The 19,707-nt window shown below is 48.2% G+C and overlaps 12 protein-coding genes across 12 annotated transcripts; 4 read left to right on the top strand and 8 right to left on the bottom strand.

Annotated features, from left to right (window-relative positions):
- Nucleotides 1–1,453: 1,453 nt before the first annotated feature.
- On the top strand, nucleotides 1,454–1,858 carry N7517_002258 (uncharacterized protein; the record flags this gene model as incomplete). Its single annotated transcript, XM_056719988.1, has 1 exon — nucleotides 1,454–1,858. One exon carries the CDS (start codon nucleotides 1,454–1,456, stop codon nucleotides 1,856–1,858), a length of 405 nt encoding a protein of 134 aa, XP_056584123.1.
- Nucleotides 1,859–2,157: 299 nt separating this feature from the next.
- On the bottom strand, nucleotides 2,158–3,122 carry N7517_002257 (VIT1/CCC1 transporter family protein; the record flags this gene model as incomplete). The annotated part of the gene is made up of 2 exons (XM_056719987.1): nucleotides 2,158–2,692; nucleotides 2,779–3,122. 2 exons carry the CDS (start codon nucleotides 3,120–3,122, stop codon nucleotides 2,158–2,160), a joined length of 879 nt encoding a protein of 292 aa, XP_056584122.1.
- Nucleotides 3,123–3,913: 791 nt separating this feature from the next.
- Nucleotides 3,914–5,701, top strand: N7517_002256 (Phosphoesterase; the record flags this gene model as incomplete). The annotated part of the gene is made up of 7 exons (XM_056719986.1): nucleotides 3,914–4,012; nucleotides 4,076–4,489; nucleotides 4,557–4,733; nucleotides 4,787–4,825; nucleotides 4,884–5,092; nucleotides 5,151–5,300; nucleotides 5,365–5,701. The coding sequence occupies 7 exons, from the start codon at nucleotides 3,914–3,916 to the stop codon at nucleotides 5,699–5,701; spliced, it is 1,425 nt and encodes a 474-aa protein (XP_056584121.1).
- A 649-nt stretch (nucleotides 5,702–6,350) lies between these two features.
- N7517_002255 (uncharacterized protein) lies at nucleotides 6,351–6,743 on the bottom strand (the record flags this gene model as incomplete). The annotated part of the gene is made up of 2 exons (XM_056719985.1): nucleotides 6,351–6,465; nucleotides 6,532–6,743. The coding sequence occupies 2 exons, from the start codon at nucleotides 6,741–6,743 to the stop codon at nucleotides 6,351–6,353; spliced, it is 327 nt and encodes a 108-aa protein (XP_056584120.1).
- Nucleotides 6,744–7,510: 767 nt separating this feature from the next.
- N7517_002254 (uncharacterized protein) lies at nucleotides 7,511–7,941 on the top strand (the record flags this gene model as incomplete). The annotated part of the gene is made up of 3 exons (XM_056719984.1): nucleotides 7,511–7,607; nucleotides 7,669–7,694; nucleotides 7,777–7,941. 3 exons carry the CDS (start codon nucleotides 7,511–7,513, stop codon nucleotides 7,939–7,941), a joined length of 288 nt encoding a protein of 95 aa, XP_056584119.1.
- A 306-nt stretch (nucleotides 7,942–8,247) lies between these two features.
- N7517_002253 (TNT domain-containing protein) lies at nucleotides 8,248–9,056 on the bottom strand (the record flags this gene model as incomplete). Its single annotated transcript, XM_056719983.1, has 2 exons — nucleotides 8,248–8,895; nucleotides 8,967–9,056. The coding sequence occupies 2 exons, from the start codon at nucleotides 9,054–9,056 to the stop codon at nucleotides 8,248–8,250; spliced, it is 738 nt and encodes a 245-aa protein (XP_056584118.1).
- Nucleotides 9,057–10,454: 1,398 nt separating this feature from the next.
- On the bottom strand, nucleotides 10,455–11,293 carry N7517_002252 (GNAT family N-acetyltransferase; the record flags this gene model as incomplete). Its single annotated transcript, XM_056719982.1, has 2 exons — nucleotides 10,455–10,714; nucleotides 10,765–11,293. The coding sequence occupies 2 exons, from the start codon at nucleotides 11,291–11,293 to the stop codon at nucleotides 10,455–10,457; spliced, it is 789 nt and encodes a 262-aa protein (XP_056584117.1).
- Nucleotides 11,294–11,623: 330 nt separating this feature from the next.
- On the bottom strand, nucleotides 11,624–12,173 carry N7517_002251 (uncharacterized protein; the record flags this gene model as incomplete). The annotated part of the gene is made up of 2 exons (XM_056719981.1): nucleotides 11,624–11,670; nucleotides 11,771–12,173. 2 exons carry the CDS (start codon nucleotides 12,171–12,173, stop codon nucleotides 11,624–11,626), a joined length of 450 nt encoding a protein of 149 aa, XP_056584116.1.
- Nucleotides 12,174–12,357: 184 nt separating this feature from the next.
- Nucleotides 12,358–13,740, bottom strand: N7517_002250 (Dor1-like family protein; the record flags this gene model as incomplete). Its single annotated transcript, XM_056719980.1, has 1 exon — nucleotides 12,358–13,740. One exon carries the CDS (start codon nucleotides 13,738–13,740, stop codon nucleotides 12,358–12,360), a length of 1,383 nt encoding a protein of 460 aa, XP_056584115.1.
- Nucleotides 13,741–14,023: 283 nt separating this feature from the next.
- N7517_002249 (acid phosphatase DET1) lies at nucleotides 14,024–15,828 on the top strand (the record flags this gene model as incomplete). The annotated part of the gene is made up of 3 exons (XM_056719979.1): nucleotides 14,024–14,038; nucleotides 14,105–14,896; nucleotides 14,962–15,828. The coding sequence occupies 3 exons, from the start codon at nucleotides 14,024–14,026 to the stop codon at nucleotides 15,826–15,828; spliced, it is 1,674 nt and encodes a 557-aa protein (XP_056584114.1).
- Nucleotides 15,829–16,905: 1,077 nt separating this feature from the next.
- N7517_002248 (uncharacterized protein) lies at nucleotides 16,906–17,185 on the bottom strand (the record flags this gene model as incomplete). The annotated part of the gene is made up of 2 exons (XM_056719978.1): nucleotides 16,906–17,070; nucleotides 17,102–17,185. 2 exons carry the CDS (start codon nucleotides 17,183–17,185, stop codon nucleotides 16,906–16,908), a joined length of 249 nt encoding a protein of 82 aa, XP_056584113.1.
- Nucleotides 17,186–17,515: 330 nt separating this feature from the next.
- N7517_002247 (uncharacterized protein) lies at nucleotides 17,516–18,940 on the bottom strand (the record flags this gene model as incomplete). Its single annotated transcript, XM_056719977.1, has 1 exon — nucleotides 17,516–18,940. The coding sequence occupies one exon, from the start codon at nucleotides 18,938–18,940 to the stop codon at nucleotides 17,516–17,518; it is 1,425 nt and encodes a 474-aa protein (XP_056584112.1).
- Nucleotides 18,941–19,707: the final 767 nt, after the last annotated feature.

Raw genomic sequence — 19,707 nt, 5'->3', positions numbered from 1 at the left:
GTACGGAGTACGGAGGAACACATGTCTATAACTCCGTTGCCTAAATATAAGACTTAGTACAATATGTATTCATCTTTCGAATACGTTCGTATTCGTGCCGGGGGGCGGTTGCCTAGATGTGGGTTCAAGCTTAGAAGTGATGCAAGGCTGATGTGTAGAGCTGCGCCACAGACATGAAGTCAAGCTGTAATATGCCAACGGGAAGGTTTGGTTCGCCTTACTAACCCCCATCAGGGCTTGGGTGCAGGTCAGGAATGAGATATCTCTCTGCTTATTCTATGAATATTCGGTGAGGTCACTGCCCAGGTGCCTAACTCGTTGCTTTATTTGTCATATGAGGATGCGAGACTGGGTTTACACCCTTGGCACCGCACAGGCTGATATTTCACACATGTTAATGGTCTTACACAGTAATTAATTCCCGTTTGGCATGCCCGTGCTCACCTGACAATACCATGATCGACGTTGCTGCGTCGTAGATCCTACCAGGTTATCACCTCCCCGCAAACCCGATGCGGTCAGTGGGGTATGACTACATTTTGCCCATGTGCACTTTACATTATTCCTCGTAAATCTACTCCGTAGCTTGGGTGCTTTGATGAAGATACTCCTTCGAAGCTAAAAATAGTAGCCGATTCTGCTGAATCCTTCATATGATAATCTTGAACCCTATCGTGGCCTTTCAGTCTTCTCCTCATTCGGACAAGGGTATTGGCAAATGCCTGTCATATGCTAGCCTGTCGCGTAGTTCCCGGTACTTTAACAGTGCAATAGGCTCTGCCAAGTACCTATACGCAGCTTTTGATTTTCCACGCCTTACCCGCCGGATTGTTTCTGGGAAGTGCGTAGCAAATGCAGTAGCGAAGCTCTCTTATCGTGACTATATTTCAAATTTTGAGAACTGCCATACATTTGCCAATCCCTCCTATTTAACTAGATAAAGCGGCTAGTCAAACAATACGAAACAGCGAAGAAAAGCCTGGAGGCTAGGACGAGGCTTTCATGTAGTCGGTCATTTTGTCGGGCCACCAGGAAGTATATATGTGCTAGATGATGTGGTTCAAGACCTAAAAAAAAGTATAAAGAAATATTTCTAAGTCTGCGCTTTCGTGGTCGTGTGCTTTTCCAGGTATAAGCTCGCTATACGCTCACTATATGCGCTGGCATCCTCTTTCAGCTAAGCGCTTCTCTCGCCATTCATTGGATATGCCGCGGCCAAAACCAAAGAGAGAATGCTAGAGGCTTGTATCCCATGTGCGGCGCTTATGTGAAGAGTTGGCACCTGCTGTAGATTGAGATATATATTGTGACTGCAATAACTGTCCTTTTCACGTCATTTCAAGGCCTCATATCTACTGATCCCACAAATCAGAGTAAGCACAGCAGAGAAATATTGTTTCTATGCACATTTCTCAAAGCTCACAGCATTATATTCACAATTCTTGTGTTCAATATGTCGTCGACAGTTTCAATCTATGCCTCTATCAGCAACAGCGATGGCGTTTACAAACACTGGGGTGTTTTCATCGATGCACCCCGCGAAGAAGACAAAGTGTTGCTCCAAGTGACAGGATCAGACGGTCGGTTCCGCTATGAGCTGGAAATAAGAGATGTTCGACAATCGGAAAACCTGGTGGAGTTGCTTCACCTATATGATGTTGACGTCGCCAAAATCAACTCTATCAAGACTGTCGCTAGTCAAGTCACCGTTCACAATGAGATTCGGGGCTGGAATTGCCAGGACTACGTGCTTGATCTTCTGGAAGCATTAGAAAAAGAAGAGATAGTGAACAGCAAAGATGCGAGTTACAAGAGGCAGAAAAATTTGCTTCATGGGAAGCAGGAAGGACTGGCATAGGACATTCTCCTTCGCTCTCTTGTGGCTGGCGACTCTTTGCTTTTTGGCGATGTCAAGACTGAAAATGTCATGGTGAAACAAGATCCTAGTATTAATGACCGCTGTATTGTTACTAGAATCATTGACTAGGAGGAAAGTAGCAATTGAGTGACCGAGTCGCAGTCCTCATTCTGTTTTAATTTAACAGTTTGTAAGTCAAGAGGAAATAAACCCAAACGCCAGCCGATGTATCGCAAATCGAGAAAAATAAAAAGCCGCCCAGCGCCAAACCCGTGAAACAGTAAAGAGACTTCGGCCATTCAGTCATGCTTCTGGTCTTCGGGCCCATCAGCCAGCATCTGGAAGCCCTTGACTAGCCCCATTGCAGAACCAGCGGCGATACCACCAACCAGTACCATCTGTATACCTCCAATGAGACCCTTGCGGACATTTCGACGACCGCGCCAGCCACTGACAAAGCATGTTTTTACATATCCGAAGATAAACAGCGCAATGACCATGGTAGCGATAGACCAGCGCAGGGCAATGAAGGCTTCATTGGGTCCGACGAAAAAGTATGGTATGAGAGGAATAAATCCACCGATAAAGTATCCCAGGGCAATTGTAAAGGCACAAACGATAGCTCGCGAGCCTGAGGGTTCGGGTAGAGTGTGGTGGAAGTTCATGAGGAAGGATGGAAGCATAGGAGAGTCGGAGAGATGGTTTTTGAGTTGTGCGACGAGTTCAGAAGGCAACTCATAGGGCTCGAAAATGTCGGAGATGGTATCTGACACAGAGGCGGGATCTGTCATGGTCTGCGTCTTTGTTTCTTTCAATGTAGCTTTGTATGACTCCCTATAAACATGTCAGCTGTCAAATCCCCGGAATCTCTCCTAGCGCATTTCCATAAGAGATAGGTTTCAGGATCTAGGTAGGCTTACTCTTCGCTTTTCGCACCCAGATACCCACCGAGTCCCATCGATATAGCTCCTGCGATGAGCTCTGCGAGTCCACCAAAAACAACAATTTTGGTGTCGCCCAGTGCAGACAGTCCAGCAGTTAGGGCGAACGGCACCGTCATGCCGTCGGAAAGACCGATGATGGCATCGGACACGGTGCGACCGTCGACGAAGCGGGAAGGTTTTCGCTCCGAGTCATCGCGGTTTATGTTCTTCCCTGCCTCGACATCCGGTCGAAGTTGAGAGTGGTCCTTCTCATCTGAAGGACTGCGATCGGAGAGGGCCATATAACTTGACATGAGGCCGGTTAGGGAACTGATTGACATGGTGAGGTCGAAGGTATTGAGGAAATTGAAAGCACCCCTTGAAAGGAAAGGGAATGTTTAAGTGAAAGCGAGGGATGCGAGACTAGCCACTTAGATCACACGCTGCAATCATGAGCGTTTTCCCATGCCCTACAACCTTGTTGACAAAGAAGTGATCTCCCATTTACAACCTATCGAATGAACCAGGAAGACAACGTGCTTGGCATTCCCCTCATGAACAGGGCACGTGCAACGCTGATTCGAGGACCATCTTTAGTGTGGAACCTTGTGGATCTTTTTTGAGGGACCCCCGGTGCTTGACTTGAGCTCTCTAACCAATCAGAGGCTGGCATTTCCAATCCAAACGCTTTGATCCACGGACTCCCCACGGCTCACTCCCCATGGCTCACGTGTTAATATAAACTATACCCGTTGGTAACCTTGGAAGGGGATTAATATCGAGATTGTTATAGCTTAGTCACTTAGACTTGGTCACACCTTATGAAAGTTCCCCTTCACCACGTGGGTTACCTAGGTGCTTGGTATATTATATCACCCTTACAAGCTCATCTTAATCTAAAGCCTTGGATTATATTTCTGCGTAAAACACACTGATACACTACTGGACATAGCCTTTACCTTTACCCTTTGAGGCAGTTGACTCACGGTATAGATGTAGAAAATTAGAGATAGAAGGTACATGTAGTTGAAAGCATATTCTACTTCACCTATTCACCCCTTCCCCTTCTCTTGCTTTTTGTTTCTTCACACTTGTCTGCCAAGCAGTTTACAGTTTCACATTGAAAGCCACCATGATTCTCTTCTGGGGCTTCGTCCTGTTGGCTCTGGCCAGCCTTGCATCCACCCGTCCAACTGGGGGCACTCAGGTGTGGAGTCAGCTGCGAGAGAACGTGAGTATACCACACAGCATCTATAATCTCAAAGGATCAGATGTCTCATAAGAGCACTGCCAGATCAAGCATGTCATTTATCTGACTCTTGAGAACCACTCGTTTGACAATATCGCCGGGTACTGGGACTTCCATCCAGATATTGACAATTTGCGCAATCTCACCTATTGCAATGACTATACCAACCCCAATTGGACAGTCTATGGGGAGCCACTCGCTATCTGCGCCGAGCCGTATGCAACCGAGGTGCCACTAAAAGACCCAGATCACAACTTCGGCGGAGTCACCTACGAAATCTTCCGCCAGTGGAACCCGACAAAAGAGGATATTCCCAATATGGCAGGCTTTATCGAGCGCCAATCGGAGAAGTACAATGCTACCCCGGGAGATTCGGCATTCGTGATCAAGGCCTTGAACCAGAAGAAGACTGCCACTCTGGCGGAGCTGGCAAGCAATTTTGCCTTTTTTGATTCATATGTGGGTCATCCTTTGGTCTGCACTTGACTACCTTGCAGATATCTGACTGTCAACCCTATTCTTTTAGTTCGCCGAGCACCCAGGTCCCACTAATCCCAACCGTCAATTCGCAACCTCGGGCTCATCCTGTGGTTTCGTTGATAATACTCATCAGTCTGCTGGGTTCTGGACTAATGTGACTGGAACTACTTGCGCGATCTCGATCTTTGAATCGCTCAGCAAGAAAAATATCAGCTGGAAGAATGTGAGATAAATCTCGTTCCTTTATATTGACACCTGGCTAAACATTCTATATAGTATTACGAGACCGACATCATCGATGGATTCATGTATAAAGTCAGTCACTCCCTATACCCATTCAAGTGTCAGCCCAGTGGCTAATGATAATATCAAGTGGGTTCAAGACAACGCAATGGACCATCTCGTCCATGCAACCGAGCTCTACCATGACCTGGAAGCCGGCACGCTGCCTTCATTCTCGTACCTGAACCCAGAGTGCTGTACAGTTGACTCGATGCATCCTACCAGTAACATGGCAGCAGGGGAGCAGATGGTCAAGCACTTGTACGACGCCCTACGTCGCTCGAAGTACTGGGACAATGCGTCAGTGCGGTTCTCCTCTCCCCATGCCAAGTATGGCAATACTAACCCTCGAATACAGTGTTTTGATCATCAACTTTGACGAACACGGTGGGTTCGCTGACCATGTCCCCACTCCAGTCAACGTGCCTCGACCCGAAGACGGTACCATCTTCAAGGGCATGTCATCAAACCACAATTTTACGTATGACTTCACACGTCTGGGAGTCCGGTATGCACCTTAATCCCAATTGGAGTTCTGCCGCATGAATATTCGGCTTAACCTTTCATCACAGTGTCCCTGCCTTCATAATCTCACCCTGGGTACCTGCCAATCTCCTCATCCACGATCAAGGTACCATGTACGCCCACAATTCGGCCTACACCCATAGCTCAATCTTGCATTTCCTGCAGGAGCTGTGGGGGCTTGAGGGCTTGAACAACAGGGTTCAGTGGGCCAAGACTTTCGAAATGGCTTTCACCAACAAGCGACGAGATGATACGCCCAAGACGTTGGTCAAGCCGACCTGGTATGGTGGTAGTGGGCAGCCGGAACCGGAACCATTCTTCCTTTTGAATCAGGATGAGAGCTACTATGCACGTCGCCAGGCCCAGGCTAAGGCTAAGGCATAGAGGATGAAGATGGAGAGTTGCTATATTGATAAGGCAACTATGGTGGGAGACCGAGACATGGTCCTTCCGATCTCCGGCTAGAAATGCGGATCTGCCGTTCTATGAAATCAGTATCAGTTCGATGGATTGGAACAATACTTTTTACATTTATTTCCAGGGCCATGAGAATTCAATCCAGTCAATTGACACCTACTCGTTGCTTAATATGTCATTGTGCAGTACACTGAACAACTTAAACCAGGCGATCTCAAAGCAAAATTGAGATTAGAACCCCGTATTGATTTAAGGAAAAAAATCTGGATGTACGATGCATAGTGATCGCAAGATTGAAATGGAAAATATCATATATCAGGGCCTGCCATCATTCATGAAGCCTTTGCCGAGACCATAAAAAAAAATCAGAAATAGGTATGAACAAGAATGTGGAAATGTCAAAGAAGTTCATCCCTCAAAGCCAGAATGCACGCAATTTTGGGGGACCAGCCCTTTTCCAGGGACTAGAGCATGCAATGAAACTTGTAGATGGAGTGGGGATAGAAGGAGAAAATATGTCCAGTGTAAACCCGCGACCGAAGAATTGTTGCAAAACCTGTAGAACGAGTCAGTCCGGTCGAGCCGGAATAATCAAAAAGGACGCAGGTGCGACATACTACTTGCGCTTCTCGGCACCACTCTTTGGCTCTGACGAAGAAGAGCCAGCCATATCCCAGAGCCGGCTCTTGTAGGCGGGGAAGGAAGTGTGGTTCCACATGTTGTACAGGACGCTATGGGGAAAAGATCGGGTCAGTCGGCGCGAATAAGCAAGGGGAAAAGAAGAACACAATACGCACCTCTGGGTCTGATCCTTATAGGCTTCATCTTTGACCTCCCTTACTTGCACTTTCATGCCGTCCTTGGTGAAAGCAATATTCTTGCGCTCCATCTTTTCGCGCGTGTTTTTGCCTACATCCTGCATGATGCTGTAGACGACAAATCCGACCGCGGCAATGATACCAACGAAGATGAGGAGCAGGACGAGGGGGACGAGACTGCGGGCGCCCATGGTGGGGTTTTGTTTATCGGGATACCGGAGGGTATAAGTCTATTGAATCGGGATGTTCAAATTTGGGGAAGGCGAGACGATGATCCGAAGACTAGGGGTGGAATCAAGAAAAGAAAATGGCACAGGGGAAAAAACAATGGACTAGATGCCAAGAACAAGGTGTCTTGTCGCAAATTAGTTGGAGCCTGGTCTTTTCTAGGCACTGTTGCCTGGAGTGGATCGGGTGCACAGGAATGCTGTTGAAATTCCAGCGGTGGCTGAATATGAGACTTGAGAGTCAGGGGCCCTAAGACGTTTCAACAGTTCCCCTAGAGTTGAGTGTGACGTTTGATTCGAGGGGAAATGGCTCGTGGCTGTGTCGTGGCTTCTCCAGGGCTGAGCCACTTGCTGAGTAATTTTTGATAGCGCCCCGGCCCGGTCCCCGGGGGGCTTTTGAGGTTAATTTTAGCCTGAAAGACCCCGAAGTTGAAGATCTATAGACTTAATCTGATTTAGAGGGGTGTGATATACAAATGTTATCTTTGTTATCATGAAGATCACTTTTTATACACATGAGCTTAAACTCCCCACTACTACCTAAAGCAGGACGATCGGTGGATCACGATCTCATCTGCGTCATCATTATAGAATCTCTCACGACTACGACGTAACTGGGCGGTGAATTCTCCATCCGGGGAAGCTCTTTTCTTGATAATCCGGCTGGATGAAGGCCGGGGAATTTCTTTACAAATTCTAGTCCAACACCCAGCTCAACCAAATCAGATACGATGTGTGACATGCCTTTCTTTCCCATCTTCCCGATCTGCTTCCAATGCAACACTGATCAGAACCCATGCCACTGTAAGGTGGTTGGCCCGACACTCGGTAAGTTCGGTTCTTCTGTATGATCGCCGAGAGAGGAGCCCATGTCTGATGAAATGAACAGGGTTCTTCACTACTATTGTGGCAGCGGTAAGTATATATAGTCCTGCTCAAATGACAGTATGAAGACTCTCCTGCTTGGCTCCAGGCTCATGAGAATCTTTTTCTTTAGATCTTCTGCTACCCCCTATCGATCTTCTGCGGTTGCGGCTGCACTCAAACTGGAAAGGAGTATGTCCTGCTGTCCTGCTTCTTGATATCCAGACTAACAAAAAACAGCATGCTGGGATACCCTGTCAAGCTAAACCAGAAGATCAGTAATGCTATACCATTCTGATACTGGAAGCTAGGCGTCTAGAATATGTTTGAAACCCTTTAATCGTATTTGATCATTTTACCCTAATCTCGCTTTGTTCCCCTGCTTTTGATAAAGCCAAGAACCCTTTCCGTTTCATTTTAGAACTATAGACCTTTAGTTAACTCTGTTTCTTCGTAGAGTCGTAGGGCATGAATGCTTAAATGCTATTAGTGGCGCTGCAGTTGGCTATTAAAAATATAACTAGGATATACTGCAAGAAAGAGAACTCAGTGCCCCGAAAACAATCCCCCATCTTGCTCCGTGACATATATCCTCAAGACATACTTAGGTGGAAGACTGCTTGGGAGGAGCAGGCAGATAACCCGCAGAGTATTCATCAGCTTCATCATAATCTTGCAATTCCAGTCTTTTCAAGAATCCCCCTGCCAACAAATCCATCACACTGGACTTGGCCAAAAGCTGCGATCCAAAGCCGGGCTGCTCAAACCAAGGCGCAATTGGTCCCAAGAGAATATCGAATTCCTTGGTCACTTCGTAGACATGGTAGTTGTACGGGAAGCTGCTTTTGGGCGGCGCGAAAAGATTGGATGGTGGCAGTGATCGCTCGATATATGGAGCTCCAAGAGGTGCCAGGAACTTTCCATATTCAGACCCGAATCTATCAAGCTTCTGACCCACTTGGAGTGTGGTATTCCCCAGAATAGACTCATCCTCGGTTGTGAGGGCGAATCCGTCGCTTTCTGGATAGATCCAGTAACTCTTTGGATCGGAAGCGTTCACGGTCCATTTCTCTAGGAACTCGATTGGGCAGAGCTCGCCGAAGCGGGCGTACGTCGCGAGCTGGTTGGAGAGAGGGAAGAATGCAGGAAGGTCCTTTGGACCAAGTCGTGGGTCACCGCAAATAGCAGTAGAGTTGACGTAGGTCACTCCTTTACAGGGATCGGGGTAACATCTTTTGGGGTAATCCGGCTCCTAAGAAGTATGAGCATTGAAACTTATACAACCTAGATATAAAAAAAGGGGGGAGTCTCAGGACTACTGACCTTCTTTGGGCGATACCCGTTAGGAGTGACATAGGGCGCGGCCTCTGCTAGAGCAACTAAAAGAAGCGCACTTATAGTTGGGAGATGCATGGTGAATATTAAATGTGTCCTGGTGAGCTCTGTCTGTGAGTTGACCGAAGAGAGGAGACAGACCCATTTATATATTAATATACTTGAAAGTGCCAAGGAGGATTGGCCTTCCAATCTCGCGATCTACAGCGCTATTCAATTCATGCACGTAAGCTATACAAGCAGATGGGTCCTGCCCTGCGGTTTCTTCTCTAGAGGGTTAGCCACGCGCCTCTTTGGGCTCGCTTCGTTCCAATCGGCATCCGGTATCCCTCGCCTTATTACTCTGCTCTATCATTACCCTATTTGTAGGCTGACATTTGTGGAAAGTCCGACTCACGGGGTGGTACGAAGTACTCCCTACAGAGTAGTACTTGAAAGGTCGAATGGAACGGCCTACAATATGTTGAGTGGCTAAGATGGAAGTGAAGGTTGTGTGATGAAAGGTCGATTTATTGATAATTTGAGCTCAGAATGATCGATCTATGGAGTACTCCGTAGGCACATTTAAATACAATCATTGCATATTCACTCTGGTAACTATATTAAAGAACCCGAGAAATATGGGGCACTTAAAGTTGTGTACGGAGTAGCTGAGCTCGTATTAAGCACAGAAATCATTGGGTCGGTTTATTTGTCCATATTTCAAATGGCTAATGGGCCAATTCGATTTTAAACCGAGTAAGGAGACTAGAGGGGTAATATATAAAGCAATTAATAATAGTTCGAAAGCTATTCCGTAGGTGCATCAAACATGCATCTGACATGCAGGTGATAGGGCATGAATCTCGTCGTGAGATTCAAGACCCAACCACTTGCCAGACGTGCAGAATATTATTTTCTCCAAGCTGAAAGCTGAGATCCAAGTCGAACTTGGCCAATTATTGTAGAGTGGATCCAGTCGCGTAAAAATCTACAATTCTCTAGAGCTGAATAGATTCAGCTTTTCCGAGTTTGGTTATTTGTCTTGGCTCAACTAACTAGGAAAGTGTTATGAGGATCACTCATCAACTCGATGTGTCAATTTGCCTATGCGGACTACGGTGCTTTCTCTCCAGAGCTCTAGTTAGGGCTCTAGGGCTCTCATGAGCGATTATGTACTCCATACTCCGTACTAGTGTCCCGTGTTCTGTTGAAGTGCACGGATTATGTATTCTCTAGACCCGCTATAGGGCCACTTATTTTCTCCACTGATGTAGGTTTGTGCCTGCGTGATATTAAGATCGGCAAGATCTTAAAACTATTGATTGAAACTGCAAGATTCGGGGGTTTCCGTCCTACCTGTGAAGTTGGCATTGGTACAACATATATACTAAGTAGTACGGAATACTACGTACTACTTAGCAATTTCAAGATAGAACAACAGTCCAAGTGAGGCTTAAGCAACCTTTCCTAAGCACCGATATTGCTTGATAGTCCCTATAAAGGCCCCTTCCACTCCACCACAGCAACCGACATCGTTCCTCGTCCCTTGTGTGGAGTTGCCGGAGCCCAATCCTTGAAGATACCAGCCTCCACAAAGTTGTTCTTCTCAAATACTCTCATACTTCCTATGTTTCCAACATAAAAGCTACCTTTAAGACGATGAAGGTTCATCCGAGGGATAGCCCAGTCTTGAATGACAGTTCGAACAGCAGCACTCATAAGTCCTCGGCTGTGTTGAGTTGGAGAAAGGTAGTCTATCAATATTGTTAGTAATTGACCTTGAGTCCTGTTGGGGTGTCCATACATCCTATACCCCAGATGATATCCTTGTGCCCCGCAGGCAAATCATTATTATACTTCTGCAACAGCGCAAGCTCCCAGCTATCGGGTCGCAACTCATAGAAAGCATACCGCGCCAGTGTAAAGTCTCCGATCATGACATCTTGAAGCGGAGCGCCTGTCGTAGGATCCCTTTCTGTTACTTCGCGTATGCAAACGAAAGGGCATTTATCAAAGAACACTGGTTGCTCTTGGCCATTTGAACTATCCTCCTGCAATTGGCTTTCTGGGGTTTCGAGTTCTTTCTGCAGAGTAGACAGGATATCTTTGTATTCTGCTATTTTCATTTTGACCCAGTCTACGCCGTGCTCAGGCAGGAACGGGTAAGGCGGTCCTTGTAGCCAATGGTACACGCGTGAATCATTCAGAATTTCGGTCATCACAGCAGATGTCTCCTCGATCTGGTGTTCACGGTGTGGGGTGATGATGATGTTTGCACATGGTGCTGGGAGTTGGAGATAGGGCTCTTTGGTGAGCGGGTTATAGTGTACCATTTTGACGAGTAAACCCCAAACCAATTATAAAAAACTCAAGTTATACTAATTCCAATGTTCACTTTATATAGGCTTGTATTTCAGTGACTGTTCAAGGCTCCTAAGATCTTTGTGAGTCACTCGGCAAATGAGGCAGGCGCTAACCAATTGTAGGCAAGACTACAGTTACCTCGATGTCACCCTGTGTCTGTAGATATGGAGACAATTTTGTTCCTACCAACTCTTGACTAATTACTGACCCTTTGTTGTTCTACCTCTGGAACCCACACGAAGTGACCTGAACGGCATGCAAAGCACGAAAAATACCATCGCCCTCATGTCACGGCGCTTTCATTCGGAGCTCGGTTCATCCAGAGCTCGGAAATCGTCCATGGCTGCTATATCAACAAAGAACTGCGCTACAGATGGACACACATACCACATACACCTGTGTAATCACCTACCTGGAGGTGGTAGTTAGAATGAGCGATAGCCTACGCATCAGCGGTGGGAATAACCAGAGCAAGACAAATCGGCGCAAAGTTCGAAGGCAGCGGTTCAGATCCACCTCTACCATCACAGCGGTGATAGTGACCGAGAACGTCCCACAGGAAGTGGATATTAGGAATGCAAAGACAAGCAGTAGAGCATACGAATGCGCTGGACTCCAGATAGCAGAGCATAGAAACCCATAGATTGCTGTGGTTCCTTGTCGTCCATTGCCGAGTGCTCCAACGGTGTTCGAGTCACTGTTCTTTTCAGATCTCTGCTTGGGTATGCTGTAAAATATCAGAATCAAGGGTTCGAGAAGCTCATCTATGTCACTCCGCCCTCTGCGCATGCACTGGGCTGGAGCACCGTAACGTGTCCAGGCAACTCGGCGATAAAGTATTGCTAGCATGGCTGGAATCTTGGGGCAAATGGGGTATACAATATCTGGATGCATTTGTATGTGGGTGTCAATTAAACAGTCCGCCGAGAAGGTTGAGAAAATGAGAGCGCTTCGTAATGTTCTATTATACACAGACCCTGCCAGGTGCCACCGTCATCTCGAAATGGGGTTGTACTTCTTGGGTATATGAATGTTAATTTACCGGCACCCGACTGGTCAATTGTTCCAGACGCCCTGCCAAGGCTCGATGTTTCCGCATGACCTCCTCCCATTCGTAGATCATATCTTCGCTGTCTTCCTCCCCGCTCAGCTCAGTCAAAATCATGCCAAAGTCACCACCGAGACGACCAAGACTTGCGGCACAGTACAGAAGCTGGGTGAGAAGACTTTCCCTCGAACTCCGATCTCGGACATTGGGCAGATAAGAGCGCATTGTGTCCGTGAGCAATTGCACGAGATGCATTGGGAAAGTAGCCAAGGCCGGAGGTAGACGTTGCAAAGGGTCATCTGAGTGTGCTGGCTTTGACTTGGCCTTGGAATGGGCCTCTGCACCTCGTAATCCTGAGATGGCAAATTCAGATTCAGATTGCTCGGAGTTAAAAATGTTCTTATATAGTGAGACAATCGCAAAGCTCTGCTCACGGAAGATCTCAATGTATCTTTTTAAGTAGCGGTCAGTCTGCTGACCGCCAGACCACGCAGTCGTGTCTGATTTGTCTTTGCCATTGAGTCTCCGTTGGGTTTCTTGGTCTGCGAGCTCTCGGAGGGGATCTAGAGCTTCAAGAGTCGATACCAAATGCGCTAGTCTGCAGACTAGGAAGATGGCCCCAAGAGCGCCTTCTCCTGTTCCCACTGCCCCATCACTCTGAAGCATCTCTAAATCCGGGGCTACTCGCCGCAGCCAACCCACAGTTCGGATACCAGCTGCTAGCCGCAGGTTCTGGGCTCGGAGCCCCGTGATCAGGTTACTTGTCATGTCCTTCATAGCATCCTCCGCCTGGGACGCAACATCTTGAATCAATGGTGATTCGGGGTATAATGTTTGTAGTCGCTTGATATGTGCATGTAGGTCGAGTGCAGAGGAGTAGGTTGTAGAGGAGACACCGGTACCGGAGTTGACTGAGGCCGCGGAGACGGCTTTGGACAGCAGACTTGGTAGTTCCAAGATATCTGACAATCGGTCCACATTGCGAGAGAGCTGCATCGCTTTCTTCCGTCGTTCTAGGGCAGCATTGTCTGTGATTTTACTGTATTTGGTGGAGAACCCGACGGCCTCCTCGTCGAGTTTAGGGATAGCATCGCGTAGCTGTTGCGCCTCGCGGGTCAACTGTGGAACAGATGTACATAGCGTGGACAGATTATCTGCAGAGGTGACAAATGCCCGATGCGAACGGTTCGATAGGGCTTGAAGGGACAGAAGGGTCGAGTGGGAGGATTGGGCGAGCGATGGGGGTTCTGTGGTTTGGAGAGCTTCGAGTGACAAGGTTGAGAGGCGAGTGAGATATTTGTCGGTAGTTAAATCATGCGATTGGGTTGGATCTAGATGTGGAGCGAGTAGCTCCAGCAAGTCGGCCATGTCGAGTTGATGCTATTCGGAAGTTGCGTAAAAGAGGCGCGCTGAATGGATCACCCGCCGTTGGCCCGTGCGGGTCAGTTGTATCTCCGACTGGAATGAAGTTTTTCTTTTTGATTTCTCTCTTCCAATCTGTTTTTCTTTAGATAGATTGATATTTCGGTCATCACTGCTCTTTTCATTTTTTTGGTCTTTCTCTCATCTTTCTTCTTGCTGCAAATAGAATCCCTCTACTAGCCCCTCCCCCGCATTCGCAGCCCATTACATTCCCCATGACCCTTCCACCATGGGGAAGCCACGGGTGAGTCTTCCATTTTAGAGAGATTGGGATGTCTCTTGACTTGAACTGACCATTTCCTACTTATAGATGATCATTCTAGTGCGCCATGCACAGTCAGAAGGCAACAAAAACCGCGACATTCATCAAACTATTCCAGACCACCGTGTGAAACTCACTCCTGAAGGATATCGACAAGCCCAAGATGCAGGCCATCGACTGCGTGACCTTCTCCAACCAGACGACAAACTTCACTTTTTTACCTCTCCATATCGGCGGACAAGAGAGACTACCGAGGGAATCATTGAATCCCTAACTTCCGATACACCCTCTCCTTCGCCTTTCTCAAGACACACAATCAAAGTTTATGAAGAACCCCGGCTGCGGGAACAAGATTTCGGTAATTTTCAGCCATGTTCCACAGAGATGGAGCGCATGTGGATGGAGCGGGCAGATTACGGTCATTTCTTCTACCGGATTCCCAATGGCGAGTCCGCAGCAGATGCATATGATCGAGTGAGTGGGTTTAACGAGTCCCTCTGGCGCCAGTTCGGCGAGGATGACTTTGCAAACGTCTGTGTTCTTGTTACGCACGGCCTCATGGCAAGAGTATTTCTCATGAAGTGGTATCATTGGAGCGTGGAATACTTTGAGGATCTTCGCAACATCAATCATTGCGAGTTCCTTATCTTGACTCACAACCCAGAAAATGGCAAATACACACTACAAAACAAGCTTCGCACCTGGTCAGATCTCCGAAAAGATCGAGAGATTGAAAATGCAGCCAAAGAGGAGGTCCCTGCGCCTATCCCGTCTGCTGGTCAAGTCGGCATCACAGACCATATCCCCATTCGGCGCAAGTGGGGGGCTGTCCCGACGGCTGTACTCACGGCATGACTGCAGAAGGAAAGCAATCGTTGCGAGCAAATCTACTGATGCGTCACGAGCATGGTTATGCTCAAGCAAAGCACGCAGATGACCATGCAGGCACTTTTGGCTCCAAACTTCACAAATCTATATCTATCGACGAGGTGATATCGTCCTCAGAAGACAGTGTGGTCCAGAATGACACCAGCCGCAAAGCCAGCGCTCGGCATGTCTCCAACCCGCAGCACACACTTGGCCACGATGACAACGGAGACACCACGAAGCAATACGAATCTGCCTCAGAAGCCCGGCCAACCGTGAATCCATTGAATCCAAAACGACCGAACTTCCACGGACTGAAACGAAATAGCGAAGATCATCTCCTCCACCAACCAACAGCCACATCTTCAGCATCAGCGCACCTAAAGTACGCCCTCCTCCACCTCGGCGGCCGTGACGGCGGAGGCTCCATGAGCGGAGCAAACAGCCTCGCTCCATCCGACGACGAAGGCGACGATCACGATCACCACCGCCACGCTGCATTAACCTCTCCCAACCTCGCCACTGACAATTTGTCCCATTCGAACCAGCAGCACTTCGAATTCCCGTCCAGCGAGCAAACCCAACGGCCATCTCCCTCTCAGGAGCTCGAAGATGATGGCGACGACGAGATGAGTGGCAATCGCACCGAGAAATTGAAGAAGACTCGCCTACACCATCACCATCACCACTATCATCAACACCATCTTTCTTCTTCCACCGACCAATCTGAGCACCGCATGGCCAATATCCTAGGCGATGGAGATGAGTCGTCCAGCCACTCAGAATCACAGGCGCAAAGACCAGAGAGTTCGTCAACGGATTCCCCATCTCATCTCCACATCGAGGAATTATCCTTAGAAGAGCAACAAAAGCATGATCAGGGCATTCAAGGGAGCGTCTACTAATACTGTTCTGGTTGTTTTCGCTGCTTCCTTGACTGCTTCATACGTCTGCATATTTCTTCTCCTTTACTATTTCTTGTCTCCTTCTCTATATCTACCCTTACGACCCGCAACGACTGTCTGGATGAATTGTGATTACCCACTAGTTAGTACAACTGCATTTTTCCCTATATCTTCTTTCAGTCTGATAGCTCTTTTTGGTGTTAGATTATAATCAAATTCTACCACAAAAATAATTACGAGATCTGACTCTTAGTGCATTAAACATTATCCAAAAGGAACCTTCACGTAGCCCCAGAGGTTAATCTAGCGAGTACAAGCGGACGGAGAGCAAAGGCTCACTACTCAAATTCAAGATAAGAGGTAGATATTGAGATAAGTCCTACGACCAAACACCAAAAGTTTGTAGTCCGGACAAAGATAATAGTTTGTCGCTAATTAAATAAGATATCTTCAAAAAAACTGCACATCAACAGTTACAGGTATAGCCATAGCCACAGACACGGACGCCAGGAGCCAGGTCAACGCATAACCAATGGAGACAGAAAATGCGACGGCCTTGCCTTGCCGGCAGCGCCGAATAGCAAAGGGCACATATATGGAAGCAAGCCAAAAGAGAAGACAAATCATGTAGACTACATAGATGTCAGTCGCGAGGACTGACTGGACTCTCAGAATGAGATCAGATAGAAGAAGAATTCAAGGTACCCACACCCGCCCGGATACATGCAAACATGACACGGGGGGAAAGGGAACCCAAGATCAATCGTTTGCCATCTGTCACAAGTGAGAGGAGTGAGAGAGATGTGGAAGTGATGAAATACATCATCCAGCTTAGAGAGGTTGGTGGGGATCCTTGAATTGTTGATCTTATTGATTGGAGAAGGCTCGCCAGAGAAAGATAAAAAAACAAATCGAAGGAATCGAGAGAGAAAAAAAAAAAAAAGTGAATGGACAATTGAAAATTGAGATGAGAAGTGAAAAAAATGATTAACGTCAGGCACTGCATGTAGCGTGGCGAATGGGAATAATGTACCGAGATGAAATGAAAGTAAAAAGAAGAAAGCACTCTATGGGTAATCACCGCGAGACACAAATGCCAAGCATAAAACAAAAGGACCAAGGATATAAACCGAAGTCGTGGGTAATAAACAAAGAAGTCAGATTTTGGGGATTCGTGATAGTCGTGACTGCGGCCCCGGCAACTTTTGGAAAGATGTAAGACCCGACGATGAGACTGCAAGTCTTGGTGAAATCAAAGTGATATCAGTATCACAAGTTGTCGAGATTTTGCATCGCGGGCTTGCCGGGAGCATGCCAATGTCCGCTGTGGGAGCTTTTTTTCCTCTTTTTTTTCCATTTTTTGAGATTTTTTTTCGCGTTGCCAAACGAGAACCAGCGGACGCAGAACAAAAGTACTTTTTTTGGAGACGCGGTAGGCCAATTGCTCGGAACCAGGTGAAAGCTAAGTGAGGCAAAAGGTCGAAAGGCTCAAGGTTGGAAATAATTCAAGCAGAAGAGGGAACGGTATCGAAATAAATCCCATGCGAGTCGCCCAAACAAACGTTGAAAGAAGTCTAGAGTTGCAGTAAGAAGAAATCCAAAGAGGCAGCAAGACCTGTCGTCTTGAACCAGTTACACCGTCTGTTCCATCCGGGGGTCGTGGGCAGAACAGGCCAAGTATCGTCAACTAGGTGGCGATCATCGGTTGCTGCATGGAGGGGAATGCATTGTGGCACATGTAGTGTTCGAGATGCTTGGCACAGTAGGTGCAGCCACACGAGGAACCATGACCCGTCCAGAGACTCTGTGCGAATGGCAAGCCGTACGCCGGAGTGTGGTGATACGATGGGGGCTGGGATCGAGGTGCGGGGTGAGCCATGTACTGTGAAGGTGCGTTCCAGCCTCGCGAGTAGGGCGGAGGCGGAGGCGGGTTAGCGTATCCCCAAGGGCCAACCGAGTAGTAATCGGGGGTAGTGGGGCCACTGGAAAGGGTAGAGGGAGGCGAGTATTCGGATGCGGTCGGGTTGAGCCAGGAGTTCTCAATTTGCGAGCTGCGCTGGTACTGCGGCGGGATGGGGCCTTCGGGGGACATAAGGGGCTTAGTGACACCCTGGCCGCGGACCACGTTGGTCTCGAGAGGCGCCAGAGTCTGGCGAGACTCCTGGGCCCGAGCCGTTGCCTTGGCCCGCCAGGTATCCCAGTGCGCGCGCCACGAGGCGAAACCATCCTGCTTGTCGTAGATGCGGTCGTGAATCTTCCAGTCGAAGGCAAAGAGCCATTCCAATTCCATGTGGTTCAACTCAGCAACGGGGATGTTGCTGACCTCAGCCCAGGATTTGTTCTGGAAGGTGTTGTCATCAAGGAACTTGCTGCCCAACAGAAGTGCCACGGTCAACATGCGATAGACCTGGCTACTGTCTGTCTTGGTGAAGGCGCGTTGGGCTGACAACAGGCGCATGCGGCTGGCCAGGTAAAAGAGACCGAGCAGAATGGTCGAACTCGGGAGGCGTGTCGAGGACAAAATCTGAAAGACGTATTTCCGAAACTGGGGGGGAACCGAAGATCCTGGGTAGATGCTTCGGACGAGGTCAATATCTGCAATGGTGATGTTGGTCTCGAACAAATCATACATTCCCTGAGCCATCTCTGCCACAAAGTCGGACATGCGATCCATCTCATAATCCAGGTGAGCTGCGACACCTCCAGTAGCCTTCTCTTCCTTGCGGGGTTGTTCGGGCTGCTGTTGCATCGGCGCTTCTTGTCGGCGATATTGAGGCGGGATCGTAGCATCCATGGGCGGAAGTTGGACGTTGCTGCGGATTGAGGGCAATCCAGTGCCAACCATGGGGTTGAACATGGGCTGCTGGTTCATCATGTGATGATCGCGAGCAGTGCTCATCGGGTGGGCGGACTGGTGGTGATTCATCGAAGTGGGTTTGACGTAGCACAGAGACTGCGAGTACTGTTCGATGAACTCATTGCCGCTTTGGTGGTAACGAGGAGGAAATCCTGCGTGACCAACCGGGTAGAATGATGGGTCTTCCATACGACCACCGTTGACATGGGGAGGCGTGGGCAGGCCATGGTGACCTGGGACGAAGAAGGACGGCATCTTGAGGGGAGGGGAGGTTGCCAGTTCAGGACGGGGAGCTAGACGTATTCTGTTGCCAGGGAAAGCGAGGAATCAGTACACAAGGCCTCCGGGGTAGGCAAAAAGCCAGATGGACCGAGAGACAAGAGTTGAAGAAAATAAGGATACGAACCGTCTACTCCACCAGATCCTGATTCTGGGGGGGAGAGAAGAGCGGTGCTCGGTGAGCGGGTCGCTCTATCGTATTCCTAGGGGCAGCCTCTAGTTGAATGACATCGAGGTTCGTTCAATGATCCAAGGGACAAATGACGGGTAAATGAGAATTGGAAGGAACGTGATGAACGGTGAAGCCACAGTCCTCGTTTGGGGGTGTCGAAATGACGCCTAGGAGGGAAGGTGATAGATCACAGTCCAGTCAATTCAAAGTGCTTGAGAGGCGAATAACCAGGTCGAAGCGAAGTGGAAGAGCCTACGTAGCAGGGTGAACTGAACGCGCTCGGGGAACGAAGAGTGGAAAAAAAAAGATTTCCACGTAGACGCAAACCTCACAGAATGAGGTGATCAACGACACTTAGTGAAAAGCTCGTTGACACGGGGAGATTGATACAAAAAAAGAGGTTGAGAAGAAGGATGAAGAGAAGAAAAGTGTATAGGGGGGCGTTGTGTGGGAAAAGAACCGTTGGGTTGCCCCGGTAATTTTACATGTATTTGGTATACAGGGAGTCACAGGAAATTCTAAATTTAAAAAGTTACACGCACACTACACACTATAAATTAGGCTACCTATA

Source organism: Penicillium concentricum, assembly GCF_028827145.1.
Source record: "Penicillium concentricum strain IBT 3081 chromosome Unknown utg000001l_segment0_segment0, whole genome shotgun sequence".
Taxonomy (NCBI): Eukaryota; Fungi; Ascomycota; class Eurotiomycetes; order Eurotiales; family Aspergillaceae; genus Penicillium; species Penicillium concentricum.
This window is presented reverse-complemented; position numbering and strand designations above follow the sequence as displayed.